The sequence below is a fragment of the Palaemon carinicauda genome, chromosome 31 (assembly GCF_036898095.1).
Source record: "Palaemon carinicauda isolate YSFRI2023 chromosome 31, ASM3689809v2, whole genome shotgun sequence".
Lineage (NCBI taxonomy): Eukaryota > Metazoa > Arthropoda > Malacostraca > Decapoda > Palaemonidae > Palaemon > Palaemon carinicauda.
In genome coordinates this window covers 80,537,158-80,554,634 of record NC_090755.1, presented here as the reverse complement: position 1 = coordinate 80,554,634, position 17,477 = coordinate 80,537,158, and the positions used below count along the sequence as shown (strand labels likewise).

At 41.8% G+C, this 17,477-nt stretch overlaps 1 protein-coding gene across 2 annotated transcripts in view; it reads right to left on the bottom strand.

Annotated features, from left to right (window-relative positions):
* Window positions 1–15,994, bottom strand: part of Cpr (Cytochrome P450 reductase) — a 52,720-nt gene extending 36,726 nt beyond the window's left edge. The window contains exons 1-2 of one of the 2 annotated variants that reach the window (XM_068355500.1): window positions 15,881–15,994; window positions 880–1,068 (exon numbers count right to left, since the gene is read on the bottom strand). In XM_068355500.1, coding sequence (XP_068211601.1) covers window positions 880–1,067 — 188 coding nt within the window. In that variant the 5' untranslated portion in view covers window position 1,068; window positions 15,881–15,994. Of the gene's footprint in view, window positions 1–879; window positions 1,076–15,880 lie in introns of both variants that reach the window. The other variant, XM_068355499.1, reaches the window with a different exon arrangement.
* Between the last annotated feature and the right edge of the window lie 1,483 nt (window positions 15,995–17,477).

Here is a 17,477-nt window from a genome sequence, read left to right as displayed (position 1 = left end):
AGTTTCCTGATCGCTGATTGGTTGAAAGAGATAATTCTAACCAATCAGCGATCAGGAAACTTTACCGAGCTAAAAGGGTACCGCTGCGAGTCGGTGCAAATCTGCCTTGATAAAAGAAATGGACTATACATACTGTAATAATAAGAATAACAACAATACAACAAATACTAGACATGGTAATTAAAGAATAACTAAATTAAAAAAAAAAAAATGTTAATAATTCTGGAAAATAAGTAGAATACACCCAACTCAAAGAAATAATGTTATGACAGAAATAAGGTTACAATGCAGCACAAAGAGAGATAATTGAAACAAACTAAAAAGGCTATTCCTACTCAAAAAGTACAAGCTTTGCATTCACTACTGTAAGCTACCAACAAATGTAATTTACCCAAAATATGGGTTTCTATATGCTGAACTATGAAGACAAAAACATACATCAAAACTATTACTCTGCACAATTTGTAAGCAATAAAAAAAAATTCTGTCCTTCACAATTAGCCCTTTTACCCCCTGGCTATTTGGAAATTTCCAACCCTTAACCCCCAAGGTTTTTTTTTTCAAGCACATTTTGCAGTATATTTTTTCTAAATTGCTCTAACAGCCTTAATTTTTGTCATAGAGAGGTCAGGTTGGTCTCATTCTCTTGGAAAATGTCCAGTTTCTCAAAATATTATCAAAAATAGGCAAAAAAAAATCTAAATAGCAGTTTTTTGCAAGGACGTACCGGTACGTCCATGGGAGTAAAGGGATGAGTTTTGTGAAACGTACCAGTACGTCCTTTGGGGGTAAAAGGGTTAATCAATACTATCTACACACTTAACTGAATCACAAAGCTTTGTACACCAACAGCAAAATTATTCATAGTACAACACTTACGATATTGTAAAACTCTTGAGTGCTGGGCTGTCATCCTTTTTGTTTCCGTTTCGTATGAAAAAGTAATAAACTGAAACGCCTGCCAGCATAACCAATAGCATGACATCCAGTGTGCTAACCAAAGGTTCCTCAGCTTCCTCTGCTACTTTTGCTGCAGCCTCAATTATCATCTCAGGTCCTCCTTCCATTCTGAAAACTAAAATATGTTGTTCAATGAATAATGTACTGTCAGGGACTGTATTTCAAAATTCACATTTGAAAGATACAGGTCATGAAAAAGAACCCCAATCTTTACCTGTCATCTCAAGCCTATTTTTACTAAGACTAAGGCAATGCATCAGTGAAAATCATGGAAGTTAGAATTTCTTGCGTTCGTCATTTTCATGAAACTTTTTGAATACAGCACTGTAACTTTCTTTTTGAAATTTGTATAAAATTTTTAGTATTCAATCTTTACTAAAGAGGGAAATAATGGCCACACAACTTGGGCAACAACATTAAGAGACTTAAAATTCTACATAACTTTGGCAACATCATAACTGGCTGGAAATGCTTGTAGCATGTAATATAAAACTGGTAAAATTCCTCAATACCCTTGGTGGTCAAGCCATGTATGTCAAATGCCAATCAATTAGTTTTGCGAGATATGTAGTCTAAGTCATCAAGGGAGCAAAGTATAATGGATGATATACTACTACAATCCAAAGTTGAAGCTAGCAGTGAAGATCGGTCACCAATAGTATGTTGGACATCTCTCTCTCTCTCTCTTCTACTACTAATACCACCTCTACTAATCATTTTGCTTCTAGAAGATATTAGCAGTATGCGATTGGTAGCCAGTTCTTCACCACTGGCTTCAATTTTTTAGAAAATTAACCCCCGGGGGGGTAAAAGAAACTTTGGATCATGATAATATATTACACAGTTATTTGTGGGCTTGTACAATATCACAAATTTAAAATAACTTGTGTTTTTCTTAGCCACAAAAGCCTGAAACACCTTTATTAGGAGTTTACTTGCGGGGTGGTTGGAGCTGGTCTGCAACTTGAAGGCCTTGAGTTTGTACGGTTAGGAAAAATACATATTACTTTAAATTTGTAATTTGTTTCTACACATAATACGAACCATTGACCTTAAATAATAGATTCATTCTAAGGAAGGAGTTAGTCCCAATGACCAAAACTTGCTTGGCCAACTGACCCGGAAATGATCAGCGAACTTTGGTCCTAAGAGGAATGAAAGTTATGAGTCCTGTCAACTCCCTAATATCCAGACATAGAGATGCAAGCAAAAATAGGGTAGGCCATTACCAATGAGTAATCAGCAATGAACCCAAATCCATAGGATATTTGTCCATTGCATAGACATTATTGAGGCCCTTTGCGTCAATAGGCGTAAGAGGAGATGATGATGATGCTGTATAGACATTATATGGTTAATGGATGTGTATACAAGAAGTTCATTGTCTGGGTGATGGGGAATATTACTTCAAATCAATATCAATTGTAAAGAAGAGTCAATCCTTACAATAGCTCATCTATATCTAACAAAGTTCAGCACATAACGGTCAGACTGTTTTACCCAAAGAGATGTGAAGAAGAAAGGAAAATTATCTGACATACAGATCTTTCATCCAAGACTTACATCGCCACTGTTATCCAGACGGGATGCCACTTGTCCTGTGAGAAAGCTAGGTTTGAAAAAACCTGTTGAGTGACTAACACTGGTCCCAGTGAATAGGTATTCAGGGTCCTGTGGATATGTTCTCGAAGGTATTCCACAAGGAAGGTCATCGGTCGTTTCCAGACTCTTGCCTTCATGACTCTTGCCATGGACAGATTTTTCCAGAAGACTAAGGTTGAGCTGATAACCAGGAATTTGTATGCTGTCACTCTGGAGGGTCCAGCACGTTGCGCCTCCACGTTGTCGCAAACATGTCTGATAGTTTTCCAAAGCGAAAAGGAAAAGGCAATTTTGGAGATCAGTCTCTTAACCTTACCAGAGTTAAGTAACAGGCTCCGGTGCCATGGTCTGAAGAGTTTAATTCTTTTGAGGTAGCATCTCGATGCCCTCACAGGAAAAAGTAGCAGATTGTTTATATAGTGAGTATTTTTTAAGGGCGGTGAGGGAGATGTTTTAGAACCTAGGATCTAGTATTAACAGGTTCAACATTCTTGCCACAAACTGTGGAACAAGAGAGAATGAAAACTCCTTTCAACCCTCAGAATGACATCCCATTCAGGAGGTCGGAGTACCCTAAGTGTGCAAAATTATTCGATGCTCTCTCCGAATCAGCACAGACAGCTCCCACAAGGTGGAGATGCCTAGGCATTTCAGTCTATGGACTTGGTTCATGGCTGAGCAAGACCTTCACCACAACAACCGAGAAGGGCTTCTCTTGGCGACGAAACCAACAACTACTTGCCGAGAGGCTCTGTCTGGAGAAATATTCCATCCATGACAACCATTGCAGAAGATGGCCCACTTCCCTTGGTAGACTGCAGCAAAGGGAATTTGCGCAGATATCCAGGCATTTGCCTTGCAGTGACTTGCGAATAGCTTTTGGCTCAAAAGGGATGCTGGATAACCGCCACACGTGAAGTGATGTACTTCGAGTTGTGGAATCTCTAGATGTGAGGCAGACCGAGGAAGTTGGGTTACCGGGGTAGTTTTCTCAGTGCTTCAAGGAGGAGTATCAACAGACCTATAATCCATTAGGCTCAGGGCCACTTGGGAGCTACCAGGGTAATTTTGACATTCAGGTCTCCAACACTCTGTTTATGTCCCTACAAATAAGGCGGAAAACCTTAAGCATCCTCGAGGGATGTTGGCAAGCGTATTCCATCACTGCAGCCTGGGTCTGGAACTATATAAGAGTACAGTACACTGGAAGCTTTCAAGTTCCGGTATATCACGAACAAACTGATCATCAGAGAACTCCAAAGTACAAGAAGCTTTTCTTCTGAGGGTGGTGGAAGAGACCATTTTGTTCTTACCAACTGGCACCTACGGCTGAGCATGTTAGCGGATACAGTCCTCTTGCCCGGAATATATCTTACTGAAAGCTCCACTGTATTGTTGAACAGCCAAGTGTGTGTCTGGTCAACTTGCAGAGTCCCTCCTTGCTTATTGACGTCAGCCACTATATTCGTGTTGTTGCTCATCAACGTTACCTAGTGCCCCATCAAAACCTTTTGAAATGATTAAAGAGGTAGAAGAACCGATTGCATTTCCACGGGGTTGATATGCAGACCTCTCGTCACCTTGATTATCAAATATCAATATAAACTTTGTACTTATTCTTAATGGTCCAGATATCTGTGGAAAGTCTCTTTCACACAATATACAGTACAATATTCCAAGTTAAAGAACAGTGGAGCCTTTTAGTTTTACTACCAGCATAGCTGCCTTCTGATGATACCAATACCAAATACTTGGTGGTTAAGCGTGCGACATCACTGATACTTGATGTAATTTTTACTATCTACTTCTTGATCCCTCCCACATCTCATATTTGCTAGAAAGATCTCTTGCTCGACCTGTCTCCTGAGGGGAGGTGGGTGGAACTTTAAATATATATATAACTGTCAGGTAAATATTCATAAAACTTTGTTTTATCATAAAAACTTCCTTTTTACGAATAGAACTTACCTGGCAGTTATATATTTCTGGGCTCGACCTGTGTCGCTCCATGAAATGCTCCTCTAGCACCATTTCTAAGGCATAGATATTGCTGAATATACCAGAGAGAGAGAAAAAAAAAAAAAAGAGAGAGATGCATGGAATACCTTGATTCCTTACCTGCTAAGGTAGCAGACTTCAAAGGTTCCTGTCTCTTGAGTCACTTTCCCTTAGGAGTGCTAGTCAGGTGGAGACCTGTTAGGCTGAAACAACTCAATCGAGTCTGTCAAACGGAGCGAGACCAACAATGTGACAAGACTTCTGCACTACTTATCCCCCTTTTATTATCGGCAACCTTACTCAACCTAACCACCTAACCTTGCAGACTAGATATCTTACTTATCTAGCTAGACTGAGGGTGCTGTTCCCACAAGTCAGTACCCTCAGACAACCATAAAACACAAACCCAATTACAGGCATACCGTACAATAGTTAAGGTCGAGGAGAGGTAGTAACTCCTTTACCCAATACAGAAGCAGTAGCTACGTATGGGCCCAAAGTGTAACACTTTTCATAGTCAACTCTTACCTCTCTGAGGTAATGAGAAGCGAACACAGAGTTGCTTCTCCAAAATGTTGCGTCCATTATTTGCTTAATTGACATATTCTTCCGATATGTCAGTGATGTTGCAATGGCTCTCACCTCGTGAGCCTTTACTTTTAACAGACCAAAGTTCTCCTCCTCACATAAGAGGTGAGCTTCTCTTATCGTCGCCCTCAAGAAGAATGATAACGCTTTCTTCAAGAGAGGCTTTTGTGGATTCTTTACCGAACAGCATAAAGAACTGGATGCACCTCTTAAATTCTTTGTCCGTGATAAATATGCCCTGAGGGCTCTAACTGGGCAGAGGAGTCTCTACTCCTCTTGGCCCACTAAATTTGTAAGGTTAGGAACCTCAAACGTCCCAGGCCAGGGTTTGGATGGGTTCTCATTCTTAGCGAGGAAGTTGAGCCTTAACGCACATACTGCTCCATCCTGGTTGAAGCCCACCTGCTTCTCTATTGCATGAATCTCGCTGACCCTTTTTGCTGTGGCAAACGCCATCAGGAACAATGTTTTCTTAGTTACGTCTCTAAGGGTCGCTTGCGATATGGGCTCGAACTTCCTGCTGCATAAGAACTTCAAAACAACATCCAAGTTCCAAGCCAGGAGTCTCAATTGAGTCTGTTTAGTCGTTTCAAACGACTTTAAGAGATCCTTCAGGTCTCTATCTTGCGTCAAATCTATGCCTCTGTGCCTAAAGACAGCCGAAAGCATACTTCTGTATCCTTTTATTGTGGATACGGCCAGCCTAGAGTCTTGCCTGAGGAACAATAGAAAATCAGCTATCTGGCTCACAGAGGTAGTGGTTGAAGACACTTTGCGTTGTTTACATCATGATCTAAAGGCCTCCCACTTCGATTGGTAGACTCTCTGTGAAGAGACCCTCCTCGTTCTGGCGATTGCTCTTGCAACTCGTGTAGAAAAGCCTCTCGCTCTGACAATCTTCTCGATAGTCTGAAGGCAGTCAGTTGTAGAGCGAGGGGTTTTGATGATACCTCTCGAAGTGGGGCTGTTTGAGAACTTTGGACTTGGAGGAAGACTTCTCTGAAAGTCCACTAACATCTCCACCACCTCTGAACCACTCTCTTGCTGGCCAGAATGGAGCTATCAAGATCATTCTCCCTGCCTCGAGGAGAGCGAATTTCTTGATGACTAGGTTGATAATCTTGAACATGGGGAACGCATAAGTGTCTATCCCTGTCCAGTCCATCAAGGTGTCTACTTCTATTGCTTCCTTGTGCGGGACTAGGGAGCAGTAGTTGGGGATTCTCTTGTTCTGGTTGGAGGCGAAGAGGTCTATTGAAGGCCTCCCCCATAACTTCCACAGCCTCTGGCAAACCTGATGGTTGAGAGGCCATGTCTGCTCTTAAATTCTTCTGTCCAAGCACGAATCTCGTTAAAAGCTCTACGCCCACAGAAGGAGCTCTCTTGCTGTTTCGTACAGGGACAGAGAATGAGTCCCTCCTTGCTTCTTGATGTAAGCCAGGGCCGTGGTGTTGTCTGAATTGACTTCTATTGCTCTCCCCGAGACAGTCTCCCTGAAGGCTTTCCATCCTAACAGAATGGCCATCAACTCTTTCCTGTTGATGTGCCATTCGTTCTGTTCCACTTCCCAAGAGCCTAAGACCTCCCTGCTCCCCATCCTGACTCCGAAGCGTCTGAGAACAACATTAGGTCTGGGTTCTTCCTGAACAGGGAGATTCTTTCCCCTAATATCAACGGATCCAACCACCAACTCAGATGTCTCTTGATCTCTGCTGGGAAGGGGAAGGAAAAGGAGTCCTCCTGATTCTTCCTGTCCCATACTCTTAATGTAGAGGTCTGAGATGCAACCCTCCCAGGGAGACAAACTGCTCGAGCAAGGAGAGGGTGCCCAGCAAACTCAGCCAATCCCTCGCTGAGCACTTCTGCCTCCCTAGGAATTCCCGCACCTTCTAGAGGCACCTGTTTCGCCTTTCTTGGGAGGGAGAAGCCCGAAAACGAGCTGAGTCCAGAACTACCCCCAAATAAAGAATCATCTGACTCGGTTCGGTCTGAGACTTCTCCTTGTTGATGATGAGAGCCAGCTCCTGGGTCATCATAAATGTCTTGTGTAAGTCCTCCAGACACCTGTTCTTCGACCGGGACCTTATCAGCCAGTCGTCCAGGTATAGGGATACTCTTACCCCCTCTTGATGAAGCTATCCTGCCACGTTTGCCATTACTCTGGTGAAAACTTGAAGGGCCGTATTGAGGCCGAAACCAAGGGCCTTGAATTGGAAGCACCTGCCCTGGACTACAAATCTTAGGAACTTCCTTAAAGTTGGGTGGATGGGGATATGAAAGTAAGCATCTTGTAATTCTAGAGACACCATCCAGTCCCCTGGACGGACCGCTGCCAGCACCGACTGAGTCGTCTCCATGGTAAACTTGGTCTTTTCTATAATAACGTTCAGTGCGCTGACATCTAGAACGGGTCTCCATCCACCCGAGCTCTTGGGCACCAGAAACCGGCGATTGTAGAACCCTGGGGATTCTAGTTCCAGGACCGGTTCTATCGCTCCCTTTTCCAGCATCTGGTTTACCAGATCCAGTAGTGCCCCTTGTTTCACGGCATTCGAGTATTGAGCCACTAAGGCTAGTGGTGTTCTTAAAAGTGGAAGCTTCTTCAAGAGGGGGATTTTGTACCCATCTCTGATGACCGAGAGGGACCAGGCGTCCGCCCCTCTTTCCTTCCAGGCGTGCCAAAAGTGTGAAAGCCTTGCTCCTACTGCTGTCTGGAGGACTTGGGACTCATTTCCTAGCACGGGCCCTGAACGTCCTTCTGTTCGCTCTACTGCCCGTCTCCTGCCTTCTTCCTCTGAATTCCGTCCTAGTTGGGGCTCTACCCCGAAAGGGCTGCTGAACTTTCTTCTCCTGCTCCTTCAAAGATGACGGATTTCCCGGTAAAGCCTTCCTTGCGGAGCGCATCAGGAGGTCTTGCGTAGCCTTTTGTGTCAGCGAAAGGGTAATGTCCCTGACTAGGGACTCAGGAAAAAGATGTTCCGAGAGAGGGGCGTATAGGAGCTCTGCCTTCTGTGCGACTGTAACCGCTTTGGTCGTGAAGAAGCATAATAGAGCCCTCTTCTTCGGAACTCCCGCAGAAAACAGGGAAGCCAACTCGTTTTCCCCATCTCTTAGAGCCTTATCCATACAGGCCATAATACTGGTTAGGTCTTCTGTCCCTGTGGCTCTCATGTGTTCTGCTTTCCTGGCCAGTGTTCCAAGTGCCCAGTCTTCGAAAGATCTGAAGATTCCTTTGATGAGGTGGTCTAGCTCCGACATAGACCACATCACCTTAGCAGAATTAAGGGCATGTCTCCTAGACGAATCTACTATGCTGGAGAAGTCCCCCTGCGAGGAGGCAGGTACTACCAGGCCAAGAGCTTCTCCAGTCTCATACCAAATGCCCGGCTTAGAGGCGGGTCTAGCTGGTGGAAACGAGAAGGTGGTCTTCACTGCTTGTCTACGTTCTTTCAGCCAGTCATTGATCCCAACATTAAGCTTCTCCCTCTTTTCTCTTCCCATAGACAAGAAGTCCCATTCTTCCCCTCATTCACCACGACGCTTCTCTCAGACCCGATCATGATCTCAGCAGTCTTGCTCTCCCAGATCGGGGTAGCAAGCAATCTCAGTCACAAGCACTTAAAAGATATCCTACGCCAGGCTCCCCACAAACCAATGACCATAGGGAGAACACTAAAGCCTCAAACTCAAGATCACAGTCAGTAAAGCCCACAAGAGACCGGTCTAACCAACAACACCCTTCTCCCACTAAGGAATCTCGATCTCCTGGTGACCAGATCCCTTCCAGGAAACACCCCAGTTCCAAAACTGCAAAGAGTACTCATGCTGCTAAATGGATGAGATTCTTCCTCGGAAACCTCAGGATCAGAAACAATGAGACTAAGTGTCTTCAAAGAGAGAAAAATTTACCTCCTCAGACTATCTGCCCAGTTTCAGCCCAAACCGTAGCGTTTTCTCAGTCTGATCCTAAGGATTCTAGGTCCAAAAACTGGCTGCTAAAAAGGAGAGGACCAAGTATCGTTCGACGACTTTTAGATCACCATTAAAGAAGAACAATCACTAAGATCTGCATAGGGACTCCATCAGGGAGATGAGCTGTGCTTCTGCCACTAGATTGAAGGACTACCAACCAGTATCAGTGTTATGACATTTCAGTCATGCACAAAATCAGTCCATATTCTTCTGCCTAAGAAGGAATTCGAGAGAACCTTCATATCACTCCATTGCCAACCAGGGTCCAGTGACTACCAAAATGGATAACCCTGAAAATTAATAGACTTCTCTGAAAGTCTTAGCTCTTATTTAAGTATTAGCTGAGCTTGGCAAAGCATGATCTAAGCCCATAAAGGGGGGTCTGACTTCAATAGTTTTACGCTATGGAGCTCTACACAGTTCCCGGATGAGCCTTGAATTACTTTGGTCCAGGCTAACACGGGTAGCCTTAACCAAAGTAGATCTTCAGATCCCAGGTCCTATAAATTCTCTTTGGTCTAGGTAGTCAGGTAGTCCGGCAGGGTTCTTCCCCCAGCTCGGTCTAGGCAGAAAATATCCTAGACAAACTTCAGGCCCAGCTTCCAGACCAGAGTCAAACTGGAATGAGCTTAGATCTGCACCATTGACATTACGGAACCCTACGGAGTTTGGACAACCCTTTGGACACCAAAGGACTTGAGGTCTAATTCATAGAAGTAAGAGTAGACGAGGACACCCTCATGCTGGGGCTGGCAATTCCCCCTTTCAGCTAACACTAGTGGGGTGGGGGATACCTGACAAGAGATGGATGAGGTGACAGATTCACGGGGCAGAGCAGTGGATGGTGGACATTTCTTGGTTCATTTACCAACTGATTCACTAGCTCTCTAACTATCCTCATTCCAGCTCTGAGGACAATGTCCTCTTTATCAACCAGGGTCAGGGAAACACCTCGCACTATGCTCAGAAGTTCAGACTATTCTTTTAAAAGGTGAGATAGAATAAGTCAAGGACACGTCTCCAGGCTTATTCAACCGTGTGTTTCCAGCTATGAAAACCTCAAGGGATTGTAGACCTGTGAAAAACATGACAAACCTGAAAGACTTCATCCAACAGACTAGGTTCTGGATAGAAACTCCCAAAACAGTCAGACATGCAGTAAGGAAGAATGACTTAATGATCTCACAAGATCTTAGGGATACTTGTTTCCAGATCACCATTATGACGAGGCATCATAATAGTGCCACACTCTAGTTGTTATCCCAAAGGTGAAGGGAGTTCGCATCACAGTGGATCTCGCCAAGCTGAACACGCAAGTTTCCAGGCCAACTCATCCTTTGCCCACGCATTCCTGCAGTCTGCGCTGTCAATTCCACCGACAAATTCTTCACCACTGCAAACGCTCTACACGGCTATTGGCAGATGGAGGAGCGTCACCTCACCACTTTCATTATGGCTAGTGGAGGCTTCCAACATTGCCGAGACCTTTGGGCTTTGCTGCCACCTGCAATGCCTATTGTTTCTGCAGTGAACTGGCTCTCCAGGGCATGAAGAAATGTATCAAGGTTGTCGATGACATTCTTATCTTTGACGGTGACCTATTGACATTACCATAAATTACTTACTCACTGCTGCAAAACAGCATCACTCTCAACAGAGATAAATTCATAGTGGCAGAGACACTAGTAAATTTCTGTGGATTCATCCTTTCCAAAGGAATATCTGTCTATCCATTATGAGTTGCAGCTCTACAATGCTGTGCTTCTCCACGCTTTCCAATTTGACAAGCTTACTTTCCTTCATGGGGTTAGTTCAACCCTAGATATTACAGAGAGCACAGCCCCTCTGCCCACTCATGATCCCCAAGCTCTCCAGTTCTAGCATCTCTTGATCCAACCTTACCAACCATTCTCCAGACCAAAGCATCTCCCCTCTATAGATATGCTATGCTCTTCTCCAGGACCATGGTTCGGGACACCTCAGAGTAGTCCAGCATGGATCCCGCTTTCTCACAGATACCGAGACGAGGCACGCGGCAAAGGAGTAGGAAATGCTCACTGTATCTTGGGCCCTCACAAAATGCTGCTTGTACCTCAAAGGACTGACATCCTTCACACTACAAACAAACCATCATCCACTAGTGCCTATTATCAACAGCTACAAAGATAAGACTGAAAATCCACCACTTCGGCGAATGAAGGAGCGTATGTCACAATACCAATTTACAGCAGTGTAGCGTACCATCAAGTCTTAATGCATTCCAGATGCCCTCTCCCACCTGTCAGCTACCCCATGTTTAAAGGTATGACAGTCTGTGCTGCGGTAACATCACACATTAGGTCTGTCATCAACGTCGCAAAAGCTTTCCAGGAAGAGGACGCCACAGTTGTCAACAGCAACCATACTATCCAGGACATGTAAACAGCAGTGCAGGCTAACCCTGGCTATGTTCGCCTTCATGATTGTATCATGTCCGGATTTTACATGAATCAGTACTGACAGCACCCTTGTGCTCTAAGGAGCAAGAATACTAGTTCCTACCGCTCTATGTTGCCACTTACTAGCCAGGCTCCACAACACCCACAGAGGTGTTCGGGCTACTAAAGGTACAGCTTGACAAACTGTCTTCTGGCCTGGGATAGACTGACATCACTAAAATCGTTGCTGCCTGTGAGCCCTGCCAAGTTCTACGTACCAGCGAATAGCAGGGCCCTCTCTCTTCACAATGACGACCACCCATCATGGCCTTTCGAGTTGGTATCAGCGGACTTCTTCCAAGTAAGGGGGTTAAGTCCTTCCTTTCTGTCTCCAACCGCCTCTTCGGCTGGGCTTCGGTCATCCCAAGGGCGGCACCACTACCTACTTAACCAAACAACATTTTTGCCACTACTTCAGAGGTGGGTGTTCCCCTGCACTAATGCACCAATGTAGGACACCAGTTTACCACCAAAGAGTTTGTGTTCTTCACAGAGCACGGGGATGTATACCACATAACTTCATCACCACACAAACCGCAGTCTAACACACGCCCCAAGGCTGCTGTCAAGACTATCAAGCACTGGATCCTCAAAACAGCCCCTTCAGGGTGGCTCAGGATCACGCGATTACAAGATTCGCCTCCCTAGTGGTCGAGTGCTACAGTCGCTTCTTGTATCTGGTGCCCGGTCACAATCTTGTTCCCAACTCTGATCTGCCTGTGGTCCTTAGCCCTGACATGGAAACGTCAACAGTTCCCTCCACAACTCTCCACAGGTCTCCAAAATTAAACAGGCCTACAGGTACAAAGCACACACATGCCATTTACACAGGTTGCAACACACTTTTGTGTTTGATATTTATGTCATATTATTTGCTTTGCACACTATCATTTGATTAGTTCACTGTATGTAACTTGCCGAACTCGATTGATTCCCTTGTCAGGCTGGGAGGAACGTAGAGAGTAGAGGCCCCCTTTTTGTTTTGTTTCATTTGTTGATGTTGGCTACCCCCCAAAATTGTGGGAAGTGCCTTGGTATATGGATGGATGTAACTTGCTTAGTATGTTCAAGATAACACTTTGAATGCAAAAGGGGAAAGGGAGGTGTAGATTATTGTATATATTCTTTTACATATAGCCTATGCACCCTTTACATTTCATAAGTTTTGTATGTTACTAACACATGCACACAAGTCACTCTGTCAGCACTCTGTGCACGCGCATGATCAGTCTTCTCGCTTCCATTGGCACGAGCTGTACGCCTTGCAGAGCACCACTGTAATTACCCATTGCGGTGTGATCTCTGCGTTCATCTACTAGACCCCATCTCATATCACGTGTCAGCATGGGCTCATGCCAACGAGATGAATGTATCTGGACGCCTGGGTAATACTATCGGAATCAGGGTCCTAACTTTGTCATCACTGGGATAGACTGCTCTTATTTGTCCTACTCTGAGAATTGTGACAAATCTGGAGAACTCCAAGCTTCTTCCAAAGCAGAGACTGGTATACTTCAGCATAGACACTGATAATTAAGCACAAAAGGTCTTTCCATCCAAGGACAGGGTAAACAGATTCAAGAATGTAGCTAAGCTTTTCCTTAATCACTCCCAGCCACCAGTGCAACCATTGCAACAACAACTGGGCCATTTGACATCAAAAGAGAAGATGTCCTTTACAGTATGCTCCATCTTTGGTTTGTACAATAGAGCCTAAAAAGAGACTGGTTGCAAATTGCACTCTCCACAAACCCTGGTACCAATTGAGACAAACTAAATCTACTTTGGTGGCTAGATAAGGTGAATCTATTTCAAAGCTCTAACAGGTGGTCCCCTCCAGTTCTCCTGTTTGTAGATGTTTTGAAGGGAGGGTGGAGGGCTCATTCATTGTAACAGCTGGCATCAGGTCAATGACCACAAGAGGACAAAACTCTTCACATCGATGTTCTCTAGCTAAAAAATTTCCAAGTTCTACTAGTCAGTCAGTCACTCGGTTGCATTGATTAACAACAATGCACCCGTAGTGGCATATATCAACAAAAATGGGGTAGAGTATCGTAGAAGCTTTGTCAAATAGTGATGGCAGTACATGAACCACAACCCAGCAGTCATCTGAGCCCCGTTCATACCATGAAAAAGGAATCTCATGGCAAACATGTTGAATCAGATTGGTCTTTACATTGCTAAGCTCCGATAAGCTCTGACAAAGCTCCTAACTTTGACGGTTTCCCCGACAATCAGCATGTTCGCTATAAGATTCTGCAGGAAATTGCCAGTTTACTGCTCATTAGAGACAGACCTGGCAGCAAAAATTACAAATAAGATTCCAGCACCCCTTCGACGGCATTGACATCTATGCTTTTCCACCAGCTTGCCTTCTCCAAATAGTAATAATCTAAGTGCTTTCATCCAAACATCTTACGTTGATGCTAGAAGATCCAAAATGGCCTCAAGCAGAATGATACCCAAACCTTCTGCATCTATTAGTAGAGGTTCCAAGAGTTCCATTGTGGCACAACTTGCCACATCTGAGTTCACCCTACTTTCATCATTTAACAATGAACAATAAATGTCATTGATTATAATGGACCACTTCAGTAAAGGAACCACCTGCTGGATTCCAAGTTAAGCTAAGTCAAGGTGAGGAAAAAGTATGACAAACTCCTGTTATCCAATCTACTAATATTATCATCATTGAATGCTAAGTTGCAACCCTAGTTGGAAAAGCAGAATGCTATAAGCCCCAGGGCTACAACATGGAAAAGTCCACTGAGGAAAGGAAACAAGGACAAAAAATATTTTAAGAACAGTAACATTAAAATGAACATCTCTTGAATAAATTATAAAAACTTTATGGAAACAAGAGGAAGAGAAATAAGAAAGAATAATGTGCCAGAGTGTACCCTCAAGCAGAACTCTATCCCAAGACATTGGAAGACCATGGTACAGAGGTTGTGGCATTACCCAAAACTAGAGAAAAATGTGTCCAAGTATCCTTGGTCAGGTTAGGACAAATCTTTGATAGTACCACTGGTATAATTACTGTAATTATGTAAAATCTTTTCTAGTGATTTTTTGTGTTATTTATTCATTACGCATCTTGCATTGCAGAGTAGAGTATTGCATTCAACATTGCTTTCCCAACACAAATAACTGCTTACTTATAGTATCCGAGTTGGATATGGGAGGAAATAGAATTATGTAATACTTGTAAGACACTCCTGTTTCCTTATATCTTCATCACTATCTCCTATGGCTAATGACGGCAAAGGGCCTCGGTCAGATTTTACCCGTCACCTTTATCCTGAGCTTTTAAATCAATACTTCTCCAAACATCCTTTCCTACTTCACACTTCATGGTCCTCAGCCATGTAGGTATGGGCCTTCCAACTCCTCTAGTGCAGATCAATAAAGAAATCAGTGCTTATTTATTTCTAATTTCAAAGAAGCAATATCTAAAACAGAGTTCTTAATCCTGAATTACAGAACCAATATATTGATACAAAAAAAAAAAAACCCTTGCTTCCACTGGGGTACTCAATGCATTGATCAGCATGGGGTTCATGGCATGATTTATGGTCTCTTAACAAGATAACATTTATAAGGACCAGATTGGATTACGTACTGCATTTATAATGAAGCTTACAGCGTAAGGTCTAATAGATTTATTTGGCACATCTTATGACATTACGTATCAACCGCACCAACATAGCTACGTAGATAACAGAAGCCACAATAGCTTTATCAAGTCGCCTCATGTTTCTCTCTATCTCTCTCGCTCTTTACTGCCTATCTCTGCTATTCTCTCAATGTCTTATTTATAATAATTAAAAATCACCCAACCCAAGGTATCCCCTAAATCAAGCAAAGGCTATCCAACCTAAATTATTGAGTAAATCACATCGTAAACTCTACGGGATTTCTACATAGCCTACGTGATGATTGCACTGCAATACAAAATTGCTTAAAGGAGAATTTGAGTGACCATAATTTAATAGCATTTGGATATTTATACATCCAAACCGCACTTCAAAGACAGCAGTAATATTGGATCATTTGGTTTTAAATATAAATGCAATCCAATGCAGTCGTATGCAGCATCGTAGTCAATACTAGCTTATACAAAGGCAATGGGCATAGCAACCTCGTTATATAAACCGCAACGTCCAACTAATATATTGATATATCAAGCGCTCTGAACCCAATAGAAAATAAAATTAAATCTTTCAATTTTATAAACAACTTAATACTAAAAGCAAAGAAAAAAATTATATAAACCTCACTTTTTCGAGCTGCGACAGAATTTGACGTATTACGTAATCGGAACGGGACCTAAGAGCACCGAGTCTCCATCAACACTGGGTCTCTGGGAGAACTCGACCCACAGCTGATCACTATGGTGACGTTAAAGAGAGAATGGCAACTCTGAATATCTTATGTAACGTTGTACTCATCATTTTTCGTCGTTACATATGTCTCGGTAAAGATTGCAATATCGGTACCTTCAGTATCAGTTTTGCTATGATTATATATATATATATATATATATATATATATATATATATATATATATATATATATATATATATATATATATATATATATATATATATATATATATATATGCAATATCGGTACCTTCAGTATAATTTTGCTATGATTATATATATATATATATATATATATATATATATATATATATATATATATATATATATATATATATATGCAATATCGGTACCTTCAGTATAATTTTTGCTATGATTATATATATATATATGCAATATCGGTACCTTCAGTATAATTTTTGCTATGATTATATATATATATATATATGCAATATCGGTACCTTCAGTATAATTTTTGCTATGATTATATATATATATATGCAATATCGGTACCTTCAGTATAATTTTTGCTATGATTATATATATATATATGCAATATCGGTACCTTCAGTATAATTTTTGCTATGATTATATATATACATATATATATATATATATATATATATATATATATATATATATATATATATATATATATACACAACAATAAATACAGCCGTTGCTAGTCCACTGCAGGACAAACCCATCAGACATGGGGTTTGGTCAGACTTTATTCGCCACGCTGACCATTGCAGATGGGTGATGGTGGGAGATTTTCGTCTGATCGCTCAAAGCAATCTAACTTGATATGGATAGACTAGTCCTGACTAGTGCAGCTTTGCTGATCATTGTGATACGCAAACCCTTTCATTAAAACATCAACCACTCAATAGGAGTAGGAAGATATATATATATATATATATATATATATATATATATATATATATATATATATATATATATATATATATATACGTGTGTAAGTGAATAAATAGATAGGTAGATATATCACACTTTTCATTCACGATAATGTTTTGTTAATACATTGCTATCTTAAAGAATCGGGCTAAGATTCTTTATATATAAATATATATATATATATATATATATATATATATATATATATATATATATATATATATATATATATATATATATATATATAATTCTAACATAAAAGAACAATGTATTTTCTTAAATAACCCAACTCGCTGTTTGTAAACATTCGATGCAGAGGCGTCCTCGTTTCTCATTTCAGTCCCTAGATGGCTCTGGTTCCAACGCGTCTCGGTTCATTGCTCCCCATAAAAACAACTGCACTTTTTAAACCAAGTATCATTACTATTAAACAATTACCGTATGTTTCAAAATTAGCATATTTCTCCTTACTATTACAAATTTTAGATTTAATTTTATAAATAGTATTATCTACACTGATTTTCTAATCTGAAAGTTATATAATAACCAACCTACATTAGGCATATTTCAAGTC